The sequence below is a fragment of the Chiloscyllium plagiosum genome, unplaced genomic scaffold (assembly GCF_037043375.1).
Source record: "Chiloscyllium plagiosum isolate Xiang-an unplaced genomic scaffold, Cpla_swu_hap1 HiC_scaffold_9, whole genome shotgun sequence".
NCBI classification, from domain to species: Eukaryota; Metazoa; Chordata; class Chondrichthyes; order Orectolobiformes; family Hemiscylliidae; genus Chiloscyllium; species Chiloscyllium plagiosum.
The window spans coordinates 11,767,978-11,786,384 of NW_028270147.1; the positions used below are offsets into that span (position 1 = coordinate 11,767,978).

The window sequence follows — 18,407 nt, forward strand, 5'->3', positions numbered from 1 at the left end:
GGTGTGGAAGTGCTGGAGAATGTACAGCAATGATTCACAAGCATTACTTCAAAACTGTGAGCTTATAGTTCTCAAAAATAACCAAACAGGTTTGAAAACAGAATGCTGATCAACAACTTTATAATTCTGAGCGGGAGTCATAAGGAAGATACATGGAGAGGTTGAGTAGTGTTGAATTTAGAAGAATAAGAGATGACCTCATTAAAGCAGATAAGATTCTTCGGCAGGGTAGATGGGGAAAGTAAAACAGAAATTGCTGGAAAAGCTCAGCAGGTCTGGCAGCATCTGTGGAGAGAAATCAGAGTTAACGTTTTGGGTCAAGTGACCCTTCTTCAGAACTGAGGGTTCCACCTGAAATGTTAATTCGAATTTCTCTTCTCAGATGCTGCCAGACCTGCTGAGCTTTTCCAGCAACCTCTCTTTTGTTGTTTCTGGGTTACAGCATCCACTGTACTTTTGGTTTTTACTTCGATGGGGAAAGATTATTTCTCCTTGTGGGAGAGTCTAGGATCATCCCAGAATAAGGGGTTATATATTTAAGACAGAGATGAGAAGAAATTTCTTTTCTCAGAAAGTTCGCAAGTTTTGAGAAAATTTGTAACTCAAGCTCAGGCTCTGGATGTAGGTTTGCTCGCTGAGCTGGAAGGTTCATTTTCAGACGTTTCGTCACCATACTAGGTATCGTCTTCAGTGAGCCTCCGGACGAAGGAAACCCAAAAATGTAAATAGAAAGCAGGAAACACCAGCAGTGCTTTGTCTGGAGGCTCACTGAAGATGTTACCTAGTATGGTGATGAAACATCTGAAAATGAACCTTCCAGCTCAGCGAGCAAACTTACATCTCTCAGAAAGTAGTGAATCTGTGGGTCATTAAGTACATTCACAGCTGAGATAGATAGATTTTTAATCAGTGAGGGGATCAAGAGTTATGGGGGAATAGTAGGAAAGTGGAGTTGAGGATTATCAAATCAGCCATGATCCCAGTGAACATAGAGCAAACTCAATGAACTGCATGATCCACATCTACTTATGGCGTTAAATGGGGAATTGCAAAACTAAGGGTTATAAACATGACTTAATCATTAATAAATCCAATAGGAAATCAATAAAACTTTGGAAGGAATATTAAACCCAGTAAATATACAGGTTTGGGATGGACTAGAGGATAAAACATTGAAATCCTGAATCCTGACTCCACGTCTGGTGTCACACAGAGGAGAATTGAGTGACTGATGTACAGCAGGGAAGAAGGCTGAAAACTGTCCCCAGCATCAGATACACACCCTGCCACCAAGCAAACCCCTTCTATCTCGCTCTCTGTTTTCCCCTCCATGACAGCCTGCAATTTTTCCACACCTATCACCCGCCCTCAACCCCACCACTGATCCGCAAATCTCTCAAAACCTCCTCCAAGATTCCGATCTCTTCCTCACTGGCCAGCAACCTTTCTTGAGGCATTCATGTTCACTCAAGTCCCCAGTCTCCAGTTTTCTCCTGAATTGAAAGCCTCAGTTTCAGGGAAAAAAAAAAGGAGGATCAAAGAGGAAAAGCTATTAAAAACTGCCCTCTGGCCCACCAATAAAACAAAACTCCCATGTGCAAGTTAACATTTCCCATCTGTTAATGCTTATGTCTGTACAGCCTCAACACAACGGAAAGGTCCATTTACCACGGAGAGCTGGGTCATACTTATCACAATATTCTCCACAGAAAGAATAAAAACCTCTATTTCCAACCATTATTCGTTTAGAGGTGCCACAATTAGACGTGGCATCTTATAATTCCAGGGAACAATGAAGAAGAGCCTGAAGGTGGAATCATTATATCCAAATGAAGCTGCCAAGGGGATCGGAAAAATGCAACCATGAGTTTTTGCTCCTGGAAAAATGTATGTAGCACTAAATATCCGCACAATTCCTGCTGATGATTCAAATTGGAGGAAAAGAGACAAAACTGATGGAAAATACAGTTCCTACAGCTTTAGATATTGTGTAACTTGAAAGGCACATCAAAACTAAATTATATTTAAGAAAGAGATCTATCCCGCTGTTGATTTGGTTCTGCATTGATTTTATTTCTCAGTGTGCTGTTTATTATGGATCGAATCAAACTAGATTGCTACAGCATGAAATTATATTTACCACCCCTGCCTACTCCACTGTGATGTGTTCTAAATGAACAACTCCTGGCCCAGGTCTCTCAGTTACTTACCAACATCAGCCATGTTACCACTGTCAGTAGCAGAGAACTGAGGAACTTAAACTATGTGATGAATTTAAGAGTGACAAAACAACAGGGAATTTTACACAACACTTAGAGGGAAAGTTACGATTTCAGAAATTGCTTATGCTTCAAATGAAGAAAATAATGACTTGCTTTAATGTGGTACCATAAAACCCCAGAATGCTTACAGGGCAGAAGGAGGCCACTTGGCTCATCTTGAATGGGAGGTTGCAGTTTTAGGATAAAGGGTAGCAGATTAAAATGGAGATGAGGAGAAATGGCTTCTCTTAAAGGGTCATGGATCTGTAGAGTTCACCACCTCAGAGTACAATGGATGCTGGGACTTTGGGTAAATTTAAGGAGGTGATACAGATTTTTAATTAGCAACACAACGCAGTGGCTCAGTGGTTAGCACTGCTGCCTCACAGGGGCAGGGACTCAAGTTTGATTCCAGCCTCGGGTGACTGTATGAAGTTTGCACATTCTCCCCGTGTTTGCTCCAGTTTCCTCCCACAATCTAAAGACGTGCAGGCTAGATGGATTGTTGAAGAGTGTGATGTTGGAAAAACACAGCTGGTCAGGAAGCATCCGAGGAGCAGGAGAGTCGACATTTCAAGCATAAGCTCTTCACCAGGAATGAGGGGTTGGCCCAAAGGGATTGACAGATGAATGGGAGAGGGGTGAGACTTGTGGAAAGATAGCTGGGAATGCAATAGCTAGATGAAGGTGGGGATGATGGTGATAGGCAAGGGAAGAGGGTGGGAAGGAAAATGGACAGGTCATGAGGATGGTGCCAAGTTGGAAGGTTGGAACTAGGATAAAGTGAGGGGAGGGGAAATGAGGAAACTGGTGAAATACACATTGATCCCGTGTAGTTGGAGGGTCCCAAGTCAGAAGATGAGGCAGTCTTCCTCCAGGTGTCGGGTGGTGAGAGTTTGGTGGTGGAGGAGGCCCAGAACTTGCATGTCCTTGGACATGCAAGGGGGACATGTAAGAGGGGGAGTTGAAGTGGTCAGCCACAGGGCAGTTGGGTTGTTGGATGCGTGTGTCCCAGAGATGCTTTCTGAAACGTTCCACAAATTGATGTCCTGCCTCCCCCAACCTTATTGCAGATCCAACCTCGCCCCCCCATGCCCCACCCTCCCCCATTTATCTTTCAGACCCCTTAGGCCACCCCCTCATTCCTGATGAAGAGCTTATGCCTGAAATGTCAATTCTGCTCCTCGGATGCTGCCTGACCGGCTGTGCTTTTCCAGCAACACACACTTTGACTCTGATCTGCAGTCCTCACTTTCTGCAAGGTTAGGTGGATTGGCCATACTAATTTGCCCATGGTGTCTGGGGATATATAGGTAAGGTGGATTAGCCATAAGAAATGCAAGGAGAGGGTAAGAAGGTGAGACTGGGTGAGATGATCTTCAAAAAGTTGGTGTGGACATGCTGGGCTGAATGTCCTGTTTCCACACTGGAGGGATTCTATGGAACAGAGTAGAGGGTTATTGGAGAGCAGGCTAGAAAGTGGAGTTGAGACCTGCATGATAGTATCAAATGGCAGAGCAGGCTTGAGGGGCTGAATGGCCTACCCCGGTCCTATTTCACACGTGTCCCAGCTGCTTCTCTGCGACAGCAGCTTAATTTGTTCTGCTCGTGAATTATTTTGTGTCATAAATTGTTTTCTCTACAGGCAATTATGCAATTTCCTATTGAAAGATACAGGGCATAGCTTTAAATCAAGGGGTGGTAGGAAAAGGACAGATGTTAGGGGTAGATTCTTTACTCAGTGAGTCGTGAGTTCATGGAATGCCCTGCCAGTAGCAGTGGTGGACTCTCCCTCTTTATGGGCATTTAAACGGGCATTGGATAGGCATATGGAGGATAGTGGGCTAGTGTAGGTTAGGTGGGCTTGGATCGGCGCAACATCGAGGGCCGAAGGGCCTGTACTGCGCTGTATTCTTCTATGTTCTATGTTCTATTAGAATCTGCTTCCACCACACTCTCAGGCAGTGCATTTCAGACTCCAATCACTTCGAATTACACAGAACAAAAATAAACAAACCACCTGATGAAGGAGCGTCACTCCGAAAGCTAGTGTTCCCAAACAAACCTGTTGGACTATAACCAGGTGTTGTGTGATTTTTTTTTAACAACACTGGCATCTCCAAAACAGAACAAAAAACATTTCTTACCCCATCTAGTCTGTACCACAAAAAATGTTCTAAATCTATAATAGGCCCACCCTCCAGCACTCGGCCCTTAGCCTGAATGATTGCCCAGGCCAGCTGGTTGCTTTAAACATAATATTCTCATGGTGCTATTGGCTCTTTAGCAAAAGACCTTACATTGGTGTCCTCTGGTTCTTGACCTTTCCACAGTGGAAGCCGTTTCTCCATATCTACTCTTTCCATACCCCTCATGACTTTGAATACCTTTATCAAACCCCCCTCTGCACCTTCTTCTCTCAGGAATAGTAGAGTCATAGAGTCATAGAGTTGTATAGCATGGAAACAGACCCTTTTGTCCAACTCATCCATGCCAACCAGATATATAAATTAATCTTGTCCCTTTCCCAGCATTTGGCTATTCTTATTCATTCATATACCCATCCAGATGCTCTTTAAATGCTGCAATTGTACAGCTTCCACCACTTTCTCTGGCAGCTCATTCCATGCACATATCACCCTCTGTGTGAAAAAGTTGTTCCTTAGGTCCCTTTTATAGAATCATAGAATCCCTTCAGTGTGGAAACAGGCCCTTCAGCCCAACAAGTCCACACTGACTGTCTAAACAGTAACCCACTACCCAACCATGGAATTAAATGCAATGGTTTGAAAAGAGGATTAAATGACCCATTTAATTGTAAATGAAGGTAGATTTTGATATAAAACTCAATGGTACATTCTGCTCCACTTGAAAAGGAAAGCACAAAGATTTTGTAAAGATTGATAAAGCGCTGGAGGTGAACTACTTGGTCAGTTGCTGAAGAGTATGTTCAACAGAAGCTGTCTGATCACAGGGTGCTAAGGCATGTAACGTCTTGTAATGCATTTGTGAAGAATGTGTGTATTGTATTGTGAACTGGGATTCCTACTGAATCTAGTAAATACATTAGTGTTGATTTTGGGCTCATATTTCTCATGATCCTTGTACCTAAATCATACAGTAACCTGTCAAGGTTAGAAATTTAAAACATATGCATCTAAGTATATTTAATTACGCATTTTCTAAATCCCTTAATACATCATCCTATCTTTAGAGTCCTACAATTATTTATAACATCAAAAAATTGCTTGGACTCTCCCTGCCCTCCATGTTTGATTCACAATTGCCTAATTCAGGTTTGAGATATTTTCTAAAGACACGTTAAACAACCTTTTGTATCAATTGCAATATTCATTCGCTGTTCCTTCAATTATTTCTTCTTTAGTTTCCTTCTCACCTTCTCATCACACCTCATTTCTATCCAGAACACACTTCCTTTACTTGCCTTAAAATAGCCTTGAGCCATTTAAATTTTATTTTGTGTTCTATTCTTATCTAGCGTTTCCGAATTAATGTCCCCTAAGGCTTTATGCAAGGCTCCTAAGTTTCCTCCCCTGAAGGCTTGTACTAACATATTATTGTTTTCAGTCTTACTCACACAACATGTTCACATTGAACTGATCAAGGTTGTCTCTGTATACTCAATAATACTAAATGTGTTGTGCACTCATTAGCTCTGGTGGATCACAATTCCGCTTGAATAATTCTAACTCTTGTATGAAGAAACATTTTTGAATGAATTAGTAAACTATTAATATTTTCCTCTTTCCCAACTATCTTTCCCAAATTTTATCCCTCTAACATACTGATTTGTCACTATCTCAATTAGCATTTCTGCAGCAATCATTCACAAACTATTATTTTGTTGTACATAAGTCACCTCCTTTCTGTCAATGCTTGCTTACGTCTTTGACAGTACCTGCCAGTTTTGTGGGTTTCTCTGTCTGGGAGTGCAAGGGCAGCAGATACATGGCAATGTCATGAACTGCAAGTCCCCCTCCAAGCCATGCACCATTCTGACATGGAACTTTACCATCTTCCAGTCACTGCCACTCAATCAAAATCCTGGGTGTCCCATCCTAACAGCATTGTGTGTGTTTGTACACTGCATGGGCTACAATAACTCAGGAAGGCAGATCACCACTATTCCCCAGTGTCAGGTAGGGAGGGACAATAAATGTTGACCCATACAGCACTACCCTCATCTGGAAAAGAAACTCAACCATAGGGCGACGCAGTCATTCGGTACTTCACACAGTTGTCTCACAGCGCCAGGGACCCAGGTTCAATACCACCCTTGGGTAACTGGCTGTGTGGAGTTTGCACATTCTCCCCATGGCTGCACCCTCCAGGTGCTCCGGTTTCCTCCTACAATCCAAAAATGTGCAGGTAAGTTGGATTGGCCATGCTAACTTGCCCACAGTGTCCAGGGATGTGCAGGCTAAGTGGGTTAGTCATGAACAATGTGGGTTACGGGGGTGTGGGCCTGGGTGGGATGTCCTTTTGAGGGGTGGTACGGACTCAATGAACCGAACAGCCTGCTTCCAAATGATAGGGATTCTCTGATCAGCTTTATTCACTCTTTCAATAGGCATTGCACCAACACATTTTGTAAGAATGTAACGTTGCCTGGTCTATCTTGGCCAATCTCAGCGGGTGAGTGGAAGCACTGGATGTTTCAAAGTGAGAGATACCCCAACATTCATGACTATGGAAAAGGCTGAAATGAACCAAATGATTCTTTCCTGCACCTCAAATTCACTTCTTCAAAATATTCCTTAGCCCTCATTTCTGAAGAGAAATGTGCAATGTTAGTCCATTTCCAAAGCTGACCATATTATCTTGTGGTCTGAAACATTAGGAGAACGCGACGTCATGGTGCATAGTAGCCATGATAATGGACAGTAATCTTATGGATAAGGTCCAAACTCCATTATGGCAACTGGTGGAATTTATGTTCAATTCATACTTATGGAGTATAAAGTCAGCCTAGTATTGATGAACGTGATAGTTATCATCAATTGTTAAAGCCTATCTGATTCATTAATGTTCTTTTGTGAAGGATATCTGCTGTAGGTTTGAACTATAGGGAGAGGCTGAATGGGCTGGGATTGTTTTCTCTGGAGCATCAGAGGCTGAGGTGATCTTATAGAGGCTTACAAAAACATGAGGGGCATGGATAGGGTAAATAGTCAAGGTTTCTTTTCCCCAGGGTGGGGGAGTCAAGAACTAGAGGCTATAGGCTTAAGGTGAGAGGTCATAGATTTAAAAGGGACTTAAGGGGCAACTTTTTCACACAGAGGGTGATGCGTGCATGGAATGAGCTACAGAGGAAGTGGTGGAGGCTGGTACAATTACAACATTTAAAAGGCACCTGGATGGGTACAGGAATAGGAAGGGTTTAGAGGGATAAGGACCAAATGCTGGCAAATGGGACTAGGTTTATTTAGGATATCTGGTCAGCATGGACAAGTTGGACCAAAGGGTCTGTTTTGATGCTGTATATCCCTATGATGCTATGACTCTATTCTTACCCAGTCTGGATGACATGTAATTCCAGACCCACAGCATTATGGTTCACTCTGAAATAGCCTAATTCATCACTCAGTTCAAGGGCAATCAGGAATGAGCAATATAGAACATAGAACATAGAACATAGAAGAATACAGCGCAGTACAGGCCCTTGGGCCCTCGATGTTGCGCCGATCCAAGCCCACCTAAACTACACTAACCCACTATCCTCCATATACCTATCCAATGCCCTCTTAAATGCCCATAAAGAGGGAGAGTCCACCACTGTTACTGGCAGGGCATTCCATGAACTAACGACTCGCTGAGTGAAGAACCTACCCCTAACATCAGTCCTATATCTACCCCCCCTTAATTTAAAGCTATGCCCCCTTGTAATACCAGACTCAATACGCGGGAAAAGGTTCATACTGTCGACCCTATCTAACCCCCTAATCATCTTGTACACCTCAATCAAGTCACCCCTAAACCTTCTTTTCTCTAGTGAAAACAGCCCCAAGTGCCTCAGTCTTTCCTCATACGATTTTCCTTCCATACCAGGCAACATCCTGGTAAACCTCCTCTGCACCCGTTCCAATGCCTCCACATCCTTCCTATAGTATGGCGACCAAAACTGCACACAATATTCCAGATGCGGCCGTACCAGAGTCTTATACAACTGCATCATGACCTCAGGACTCCGGAACTCAATTCCTCTACCAATAAAAGCCAGTACGCCATATGCCTTCCTCACCGCACTATTTACCTGGGTGGCAACTTTCAGAGATCTGTGTACATGGACACCAAGATCCCTCTGCTCATCCACACTACCAAGTATCCGACCATTAGCCCAGTACCCCATCTTTTTGTTATTCTTCCCAAAGTGAATCACCTCGCACTTAGCTACATTGAATTCCATCTGCCACCTTTCTGCCCAGCTCTGCAGCTTCTCTATATCCTGCTGTAACCTGCCACATGCTTCCTCACTGTCAACAACTCCTCCGACTTTCGTGTCATCCGCAAACTTGCTCACCCAACCTTCTAACCCCTCTTCCAGGTCATTTATAAAAATGACAAACAGCAATGGTCCCAAAACAGATCCTTGCGGAACACCGCTAGTGACGGCACTCCATGAAGAAACTTTGCCATCAACTACTACCCTCTGTCTTCTTCCATCCAGCCAATTCCTAATCCAAACCTCCAACTCACCCTCAATGCCATATCTCCGTATTTTCTGCAGTAGCCTACCATGGGGAACCTTATCAAACGCCTTACTAAAATCCATATATACCACATCTACCGCTTTCCCCTCATCAACCTCCTTCGTCACCTTTTCAAAGAATTCAATAAGGTTTGTGAGGCACGACTTGCCCTTCACAAAACCATGCTGACTATCCTTGATCACATTATTCCTATCTAGATGTGCATAAATCCTATCCCTTACAATTCTCTCTAAGACTTTGCCCACAACAGAAGTGAGACTCACCGGCCTATAGTTACTAGGGCTATCCCTACTCCCCTTTTTGAACAAGGGAACCACATTTGCTATCCTCCAGTCTTCTGGGACTACTCCTGTAGACAAAGAGGACATAAAAATCAAGGCCAATGGCTCTGCAATCTCCTCCCTTGCTTCCCAGAGAATCCTAGGATAAATGCCATCAGGCCCAGGGGACTTATCTATTTTCACCTTTTCCAGGATTTCCAACACCTCTTCTCTACATACCTCAAAGCCATCCATTCTACTTATTTGTGCCTCAGTATTCTCATCGACAACAATGCCCTGTTCCTGAGTGAATACTGAAGAAAAGTATTCATTCAGTGTCTCCCCAATCTCTTCCGCCTCCACACGCAACTTCCCCCTACTATCCTTGACTGGACCTATTCCTACCCTAGTCATTCTTTTATTCCTAACATACCTATAGAAAGCCTTAGGGTTTTCCCTAATCCTATCTACTAAGGACCTTTCATGTCCCCTCCTTGCTGCTTTTAGCTCTCTCTTCAGGTCCTTCCTGGCTACCCTATAACTCTCAATCGCCCCAATTGAACCTTCACGTCTCATCTTGAGATAGGCCGCCCTCTTCCATTTAACAAGGGATTCCAATTCCTTATTAAACCACGGCTCCCTCGCACGACCCTTTCCTACCTGCCTGACAGGTACATAATTATCAAGGACACTCAATAGTTGCCCCTTGAACAAGTTCCACATATCATTTACACTCTTGCCTTGGAGTCTACTTTTCCAAGCCACACATCCTAAGTCATGCCTCACCGCATCATAATTTCCCTTACCCCAGCTATAATTCTTGCCCTGTAGTACACACTTATCCCTCTCCATCACGAGTGTAAAAATCACCGAATTATGGTCACTATCCCCAAAGTGCTCACCTACCTCTAATTCTAACACCTGGCCTGGTTCGTTACCCAGAACCAAATCCAGTATGGCCTCACCTCTTGTTGGCCTGTCTACATATTGTGTCAGGAAACTCTCCTGCACACATTGAACAAACACTGACCCATCTATCGAACTTGAGCTATAGCTTTCCCAATCAATATCAGGAAAGTTAAAGTCCCCCATAACAACCACCCTATTACTGTCACTCATCTCCTGAATCACCTTCCCAATCCTTTCTTCAATGATTCTAGGACTATTAGGAGGCCTGTAAAAGACTCCTAACAGGGTGACCTCACCTTTCCTATTCCTAACCTCAGCCCAAACTACCTCAGATGGCAAGTCCTCATCCATCGTCCTTTCCACCACTGTAATACTATCTTTGACAAGCAATGCCACACCTCCCCCTCTTTTACCCCCACCTCTAAACCTACTAAAACATTTAAATCCCGGAACCTGCAACAGCCAATCCTGTCCCTGTTCTAGCCATGTCTCCGTAATAGCCACAACATCGAAGTCCCAGGTACCAACCAACGCTGCAAGTTCACCTACCTTATTTCGTATACTTCTTGCATTGAAGTATACACACTTCAAGCCACTTCCCTGTTTACAGGCACCCTCCTTGGAAATTGATGCCATGTTCCTCACCTCCCTACACTCCAGGCCCTGCACCCTGAAGCTACAATCTGGGTTCCCATGCCCCTGCCGAGTTAGTTTAAACCCCCCCCAAGAGCACTAGCAAACCTCCCCCCAAGGATACTGGTTCCCCTCAGGTTCAGGTGTAGACCATCCTGTTTATAGAGGTCCCACCGTCCCCAGAAAGAACCCCAGTTATCCAAAAACTGGAACCCCTCCCTCCTGCACCATCCCTGAAGCCACGCATTTAATTGTTCTCTCTCCCTATTCCTCGAATCTCTATCACGTGGCACGGGTAACAAACCAGAGACAACAACTCTGTTTGTTCTAACTCCAAGCTTCCAACCTAGCTCCCTGAAAGCCTGTCTAACATCCTCAGCACTCCTCCTACCTATGTCGTTGGTGCCAATGTGGACCACGACTTCGGGTTGCTCCCCCTCCCCCTCCAGGACCCGGAAAACACGATCAGAGACATCACGTACCCTTGCACCTGGGAGGCAACATACCAAACGTGAGTCTCTCTCGTTCCCACAAAACCGCCTATCTGTGCCACGAACTATCGAGGCCTTGTCAGTAACGCCTGCAATCCTAAAGAAAATGACAATACTGTTCTCTATCTATACACCAGTTCTCTCGCTTAATCTCATCAAGAAGCATTCGATTAAGGAATCTCAAAACGTGAAGGTACAATCATATCCTCCAGTTCTATCTTAGGCTAGTCAAAGGCTTGTAACAAACGTATGTTACAATGTATTTCTGTGTTACACTAACGCTACACTGCTGCAATGTCCTAGTCACATGCAATCTCTGTCAGAATCTAACTTATTGCAATTAGGGTGTTACTTACCAAAACAATTGAAATCCCTCTGGTAAAATACTGATTACAAGTAGCACAGGAAATGCAGTATGATTTGTGGCACGTTTTCTCATCATTTCATTTCAACAGCAGCTAAAAATATCCCAGTCATTTCTTTTGGTGCATTACAACTGGAATCAAATGAAATTAAACCAAATTTTAATGAATGCTCAACGTTGAAATGAAATGAGTAACAAGATCTTTGTGGCCAATGTCTCTACGATATATGTATAAAGTTACTTACTCGCAAGTGTAATAGAACGAATCCACGGAGAGCAATACGTATCTAACTACCTTTAATTCATTCTCTCACAAGCATTTAATAGGTGGAAGAAAACCCAAGTCAATCAGGAAAAAAACAAAATTACGGAAAATTTCTCTCCAAGTCCCTGAGGTGATCAGAATTTAACCATCAAATGTACCATTATAAAGAAAATACTTTTTAAAGAGTGTGTTCATTGCACAAAGTTTGGAAAGAAAGGGACATATCCAAACATTGAGCCACATGCCTTTGTTCTTTCTCATTATTGTTTTGTCAAAGTAGTCTGTAATGAAAGACAAATAAACCGAAACCTACGATTCCTATCACTGTCTCCAATCAATGTGATTTTCCTTTGCAAAGAAAAACGTGCATGGTTTATGCATCTGTTAAATTGAAAAAAAGACAGCAGCATTTTGTGGGTTTAAATAAAGAAAATTATTTGTTTACACATTCACCCTGAATATGCTAAACCTGTTTTTCTAATCAACCTGGTCAGAGAGCAGCTCCAACCTCTGGAGCAGCTGGGATTTAACCTGAAAGTCTAAATGCTGCACACACACACACTCACACTCATTCACACACACCACTCATTCACTTACACACACACACGCACACACACCACTCACTCACTTACACACTCACACACATGCACACGCGCACACACACCACTCACTCACTTACACACACACATGCACACGCGCACACACACCACTCACTCACTGACACACTCACACACACACTCATTCACACACACCACTCACTTACACACACACGCACACGCGCACACACACCACTCACTCACTTACACACTCACACACACACTCATTCACACACACCACTCACTTACACACACACACGCACACACGCACACACACCACTCACTCACTTACACACACACACACTCATTCACACACACCACTCACTTACACACTCACGCACACGCGCACACACACCACTCACTCACTTACACACTCACACACACACTCATTCACACACACCACTCACTTACACACACACACGCACACGTGCACACACACCACTCACTCACTTACACACACACACACTCATTCACACACACCACTCACTTACACACTCACGCACACGCGCACGCGCACATACACTCACACACACACACACGCTACAATGAATGAGAATAGTGTCAGTTTGACAATTAGAAGCCAAAAGAAAATTTCATAGCTCACGTAAATAAAAACATAAAGATGCTGTAAATCAGAAACCAAAACAGAAGGTGCTGGAAAACTTCAGCAGGTCTGGCAGTTCTGAGGAAAAGCTTCAGAACCCGAAACATTAACTCTGATTTCTCTTCACAAGTGCTGCCAGATCTGCTGAGCTTTTACAGCAGTTTCTGCTTTTGTTTCATAGCGCACATGTTTAACTCATTGTAGAATTATTACAGACATTGTTGGTGTGGTAAGATCATATCAACGCACACTCGATCTTTTTCAGTTTTAACTTAATTCATCACATTGAGATCCAATAAGTTTGTCAATATTATTTAAATAATATTTATACAGGGTCCAGGAGTGTGCCAATATTTTGAGGCAGTAGGGAGCATCCCCAAGGAAGTGTATATGTTTAATTCATGGCAAACTTGGAAACAGCTATTCAGACCTTCCAGCCTGTTCCGCTGTTTAATTTGATCATGGGCTGAACCGTATATGAACTACATTTCACCTGCTTTTTCGATATTTCAGATCTGGAGCCTGACAACAACACAGTAAAGGCTGTTGGAGAGGAGAAGGAGGTCAGAAGAGAAATGGTTATTGATCTCCTCAGTCTGTGATGCTAGAGACCAATATTTACAAGAAGTCCCCAGAAATGCATTACAAAAAGGCTCATGTCTTTTCAGCTGCAATGCCACTGGGAAAAGCACAGCTGATGGCAAAGATAATTGCAACCATACCCATTCCCTTGCAACATGTGTTTGTGTCTCAGCTCTAACATTGATGTCCCAGCACAGCCCATCAAAAGGAGCAATGACAAAGAGGACACCTTCTCTCCCCATCAAAGCCTGCATTCATACAAGTTGCTTGAGATGGCAAGAGATCCAGTTGAGTGAATAAAGTCTCCATTGTCCCAATCTCTCATTAGAGAGAGATGACCATTGGTGATTCAACCTGAGGGTCATCACGCCCCAAGTGAGCGAGAGGTTGAGAAAGAGAGTCCTTCAAGGGGTTGAGCCAACACACTGTTGGCCTCACTCTGCATTGCAGACCAGCTGGCTGGCCAACTGAGCTAACCAACCCCAGGGTGAGTAAATAAGCATGAGTGAGAGAGGGAATGGGTAAATGAGTGGCATGGGGAGCGAATGGCAGAGTAAGACCACAGAACCATAGAATCACAACAGTGCAGAAAGAGGCCAGTTCAGCTCATCGAGTCTGCATTCACTCTCCAAAGAACCACTCACCCTATCCACGTAACCCTGAAATATCTCCCGTGACTGTTGTACCTGCAATCCCACGGCTGGTTCTACCTGTCCTGCAGGAGAGAGAGTGATCAAGCCTCCTTGACTGACTGTGGTGGTAGCCCCTAACTCACTGTACTTCCCCTTAATCCCACTAAAGACCAGTCTCCTTTGACTTTCCCAAGTGGCCTTTTGGTTGAAGCACATGAAGTGTATTTGACACTTAAGCTGCTGGCACACGCTGCCATTGTAGTGCAGATGCAGCACGGTTCCATGCATCAACACAGCCACCCCTTAGAGGGCCCAATACTCTGAAGCATAGCCAGTGGCCTGCCTCACCCAGCCACGAACAATCAATGCAAAACACGCAGGCTGGCAGCCTCCAATTAAGTGCAACATGAGTGACTGCTAAGGAAGTTATGCATGTGTATCCCTGCAGAAAAAAATAAAAAACTGCAAAAGCGTACAAGTCCCTGCTCTCCATACTGCATTCCCAAAGTGCTGAAGTGCTGTGTGAGTTGGTCTAAATGCAGTCATGATGAAGTGTTGAGACTGATGGATTTTAGCGATGCCAACTTGCATGAATGATGGGTGCTGGGTGATGATATCCACAGAACATGTAGATGTTACAATGACGGCATCATCATCTTCAGGAAAGATTAAGCAGTGGTCTGCTATCCCCAGGTAACCCACTTTGACTTTCATGTTGGGAACTTGAGATAGCTAGGGTGGCACGGTGGTTAGCACTGTTACCCCACAGCGCCAGGGACCCGGGTTCAATTCCACCCTCAGGTAACTGTCTGTGTGGAGTTTGTGCATTTGCCCCGTTTTCTCTGGGTCCTTAGGTTTTCTCCCACAGTCCAAAGATGTATGGGTTAGGGGAATTGACCACAGTAAATTGCCCCATAGTGTTCAGGGATGTGTAGTTAGGTGTCTGAGCTATAGGAAATGTAGGGTTACAAGGTAAGGAGATGGGTCTGGGTGGGATGCTGGTCAGAAGGTCGGTATATGTTTGTTGGCCCGAATGGCCTGTTTCCACACTGTCAGGATTCTGTGATAGTTTCACAGGGAAGGAAGGGAGATTTGCAAAGAAATTAGGTGAGATTGGCTAATATCAAGATGCAAATACTGAAAACACCTGAATTGCCACTCAGCAAGATTGTTTAAGTTTTGAAGGAACAATTGGAAATGTTTTCTCTTGACGTCAAAAATCTGTGTTTTTTTCAGTTCTCAACATTTTCACTCCTGTCAACACCACTACTAGGACAGGGAAATTCCACCCACAGTGTCGCTGACTGCTCAGATCACAAACTAATACATTGTATGTTTCCACTTCTCAGGCAATTGCTTAGTACGGCTGAGGGTCAAGATTTCTGACGGGTCTTAATGTGCAACAGTGATGAATGTCTCTGCATTCACCATTACTGATGCCTGTAGGTCTACCAATGTTTACAGGCATCTTGAAATTTGCATTCATTTAGAAAGAATTTGTAATTGTATTTGGCAAATAAAGTTGTAATTTGTATAAATAAATAAGGAATATGTCACATTTTACAGAGCAAGACCCAGAGATGTTTCATTATTTACAAAGAGACTGCTGGGGCAAGGAAACATTTACAGATAGTCCCCAAGAGAGTCTCAACACTTACAATAAACATCAACTTTGCCTTAGCTACAGGTTGTTCTGCTATAACACACGTTTTATCAGCGTGAATTGACTATAATGCAACCGACGAATTGTGAACGTTGTTTGGATAACACAAACTTTCTGCTGAAGGGGTATAGCAATTCTCCATTATTGATCTTCTAAAGAGTAATTATTGATAACGGTTTTCCTTGGCATGATTTTCGATAACATGAGGCTGCAGTAGAACACAACTGCCAGGTGAAAGCAGAGCGCCCTGTCTTTGACTACTGCAAGCATTGACATCAATTCCTAACCTTTTATAGGTTTTTTTCTCAATTTACAACATTTTGTGGACTTTTTCACAAAAAGGTATCGTTGCTTCTTTTCAGTTCTTTTTTGCTTATTTCATTTTCCTGTTGTGGAGAGTGAGAAAGAAGTACTTTAGTCCGTTCTGGATGTTGGGAAATGCAAAATCTGGCCAGGATGTGATCTCAGATCCTTTGCTCAGAAACAGGAAAGAACTTTGCCAGGAAATTCCCTGCCTTAGAGTGAGAGAACTGTGACTGCACATCCCTACGTTGGTCACCGAGCAGAGAGAGGACAAGAGGCTCCATGAAATTCATCTTACTGTGTGGTAGGTTCACGGAAAAAAGGAGATATTTCTCTATTTCTCTGCGATAATGTCTGGAAGCTGTCTTTATATGTTCATTGTTGGTTTTAGGCAGGCAATCTGTGAGAGAAGGGACAGGCAAGAGGAGAGTCCTACCCCTTTGTTTGATGCAGGAACTCATGCTGAATAAAGTTTCAATGTTCTAATTGCACCACCATTATTATCAGTCAGGCTTTCACCTCCCCCAGTTCTAAGCTCTGTAATTCCCTCCCTAAACTTCTCTCTCCTTTTATTGTCTCCTTGAAGATATTCTTCAAAATTTATCTCTTTGACCAAGTTTCTTGTTCCTGATACCTGCTGACGTCAGTTTTAGTTAGTCAGGACTCCTGGGAGCCACCTACGTTAAAGGTGTTAAAAGTTCATCTTTTTGTCACTGCCAGTGTTTCATAAAACTCTGTCAAGGTTTCTTAAGAGTTAGATTTCTGTCCTTTCGATGCAACCAACTGTGGTGAGGAAAGAAAACCCAATGAAACTGTGTGAAGGGCGATAATTTCTTTGAGCAGGAGATTTTGCTGTAAGTTTGATATGTCAGTTAATGCCACGTGGCAATGAGAAGCTGATTTAATATTCTACCAATGTGCTAAACTCAGAAGATAGCACGGGGAAGGGAGATTTCCACTGGCTGCTAAGTGTTTGTGGCATTGTAAACAGTAGAAGGCTTTTCTACATTTGCTGTTGTAAATTGCTCAGATTGCTCTCTTCAGAGCAGAGAAGGTCAAAGGTAGATTTAATAGAGGTTTAATAGATTTAAAATGACGAGGAGTGTTGGTAAAGTAAATAATGAGAAATTGCCTTCCACTGGCAGACATGCCAGCAAACAGAGAACACAGATTTAAGATAATTGGTAAAGAACCATAGGGGACTTGAGGACAATTTTTATGATCAGAAAAGCACAGACTGAAAAAACAGTGGCAGCAGATTCAATCATCATTTTAAAAATGTAATTGGATATATGAATGAGATAGGAAAAGCAGTTACAGTGCTGCAGGGAATGGGCAGAGACTGATTGGTTAGATCTTTCAAAGAGACAGTACAATGGGCCAAGTGGCCTCCCTTCTGTACTGTAGAATTCGACAATTCTCAGCAAGGTCACGAAGCAATTCTAAAGGCATGGTTTGACTGTTTTGCTGGAATAAAACAGGATTGCATGAAATCCTCCCATCATGTCAACAGTACATAGTGATTAAAGCAAACCTTCCCTCCCTGGTGACTCGAACTTTCATGAGAACAACAATGTAGATTGCTACAGTTAAACATCCAATGATATGCCAATAAAACCGCAGATTTATCATAGCTGGGGTGACATTGCTTTGCGTGCAATCTGCAGTCACAGACAGTCAACATGCTTCAAGAGCAATTAATTACATGAAGCGGTTTGAGTATTTTGGGTGTGATACAAAATGTATTCAGTCATTACGTGGGTCAGTGCTTTACTTACTGCATTAGGACAATCAGTGTTGAACAGCAGGAGGGCTGCACTGTCAGGGGTGCTGACATCCAGGTGTCTATCCCTCAAATATTTATCCCTCAACTAAAGACACATTATTTGAATGCCATCTTAATGCTGTTGTGAGACATTTTGTTGTAATATTGTAACTGTGAATATGCTTAAAAACCTATAAAATTCATTTGATGTGGAACTCTGGGATAAGATAACATGGTGCACTGTTGCAAACTCTTTCTGTATTTGGGAACTAAGTTATTCTATTCCCACATGGATGGAATCAAGGCCTGAATTTGTTGCTTGTCTCTAATTGCCCTTGAACTGAGTCA

The 18,407-nt window shown here is 43.2% G+C and overlaps 1 protein-coding gene across 2 annotated transcripts in view; it reads left to right on the top strand.

The window, feature by feature from the left end:
* Window positions 1-16,478: 16,478 nt before the first annotated feature.
* adgrl4 (adhesion G protein-coupled receptor L4) overlaps window positions 16,479-18,407 on the top strand; it is a 164,981-nt gene continuing 163,052 nt past the window's right edge. For both annotated transcript variants that reach the window (XM_043698670.2, XM_087990402.1), the window contains exon 1: window positions 16,479-16,598. In XM_043698670.2, the coding sequence (XP_043554605.1) occupies window positions 16,577-16,598 (22 nt within the window). In that variant the 5' untranslated portion in view covers window positions 16,479-16,576. The remainder of the gene's footprint in view (window positions 16,599-18,407) is intronic.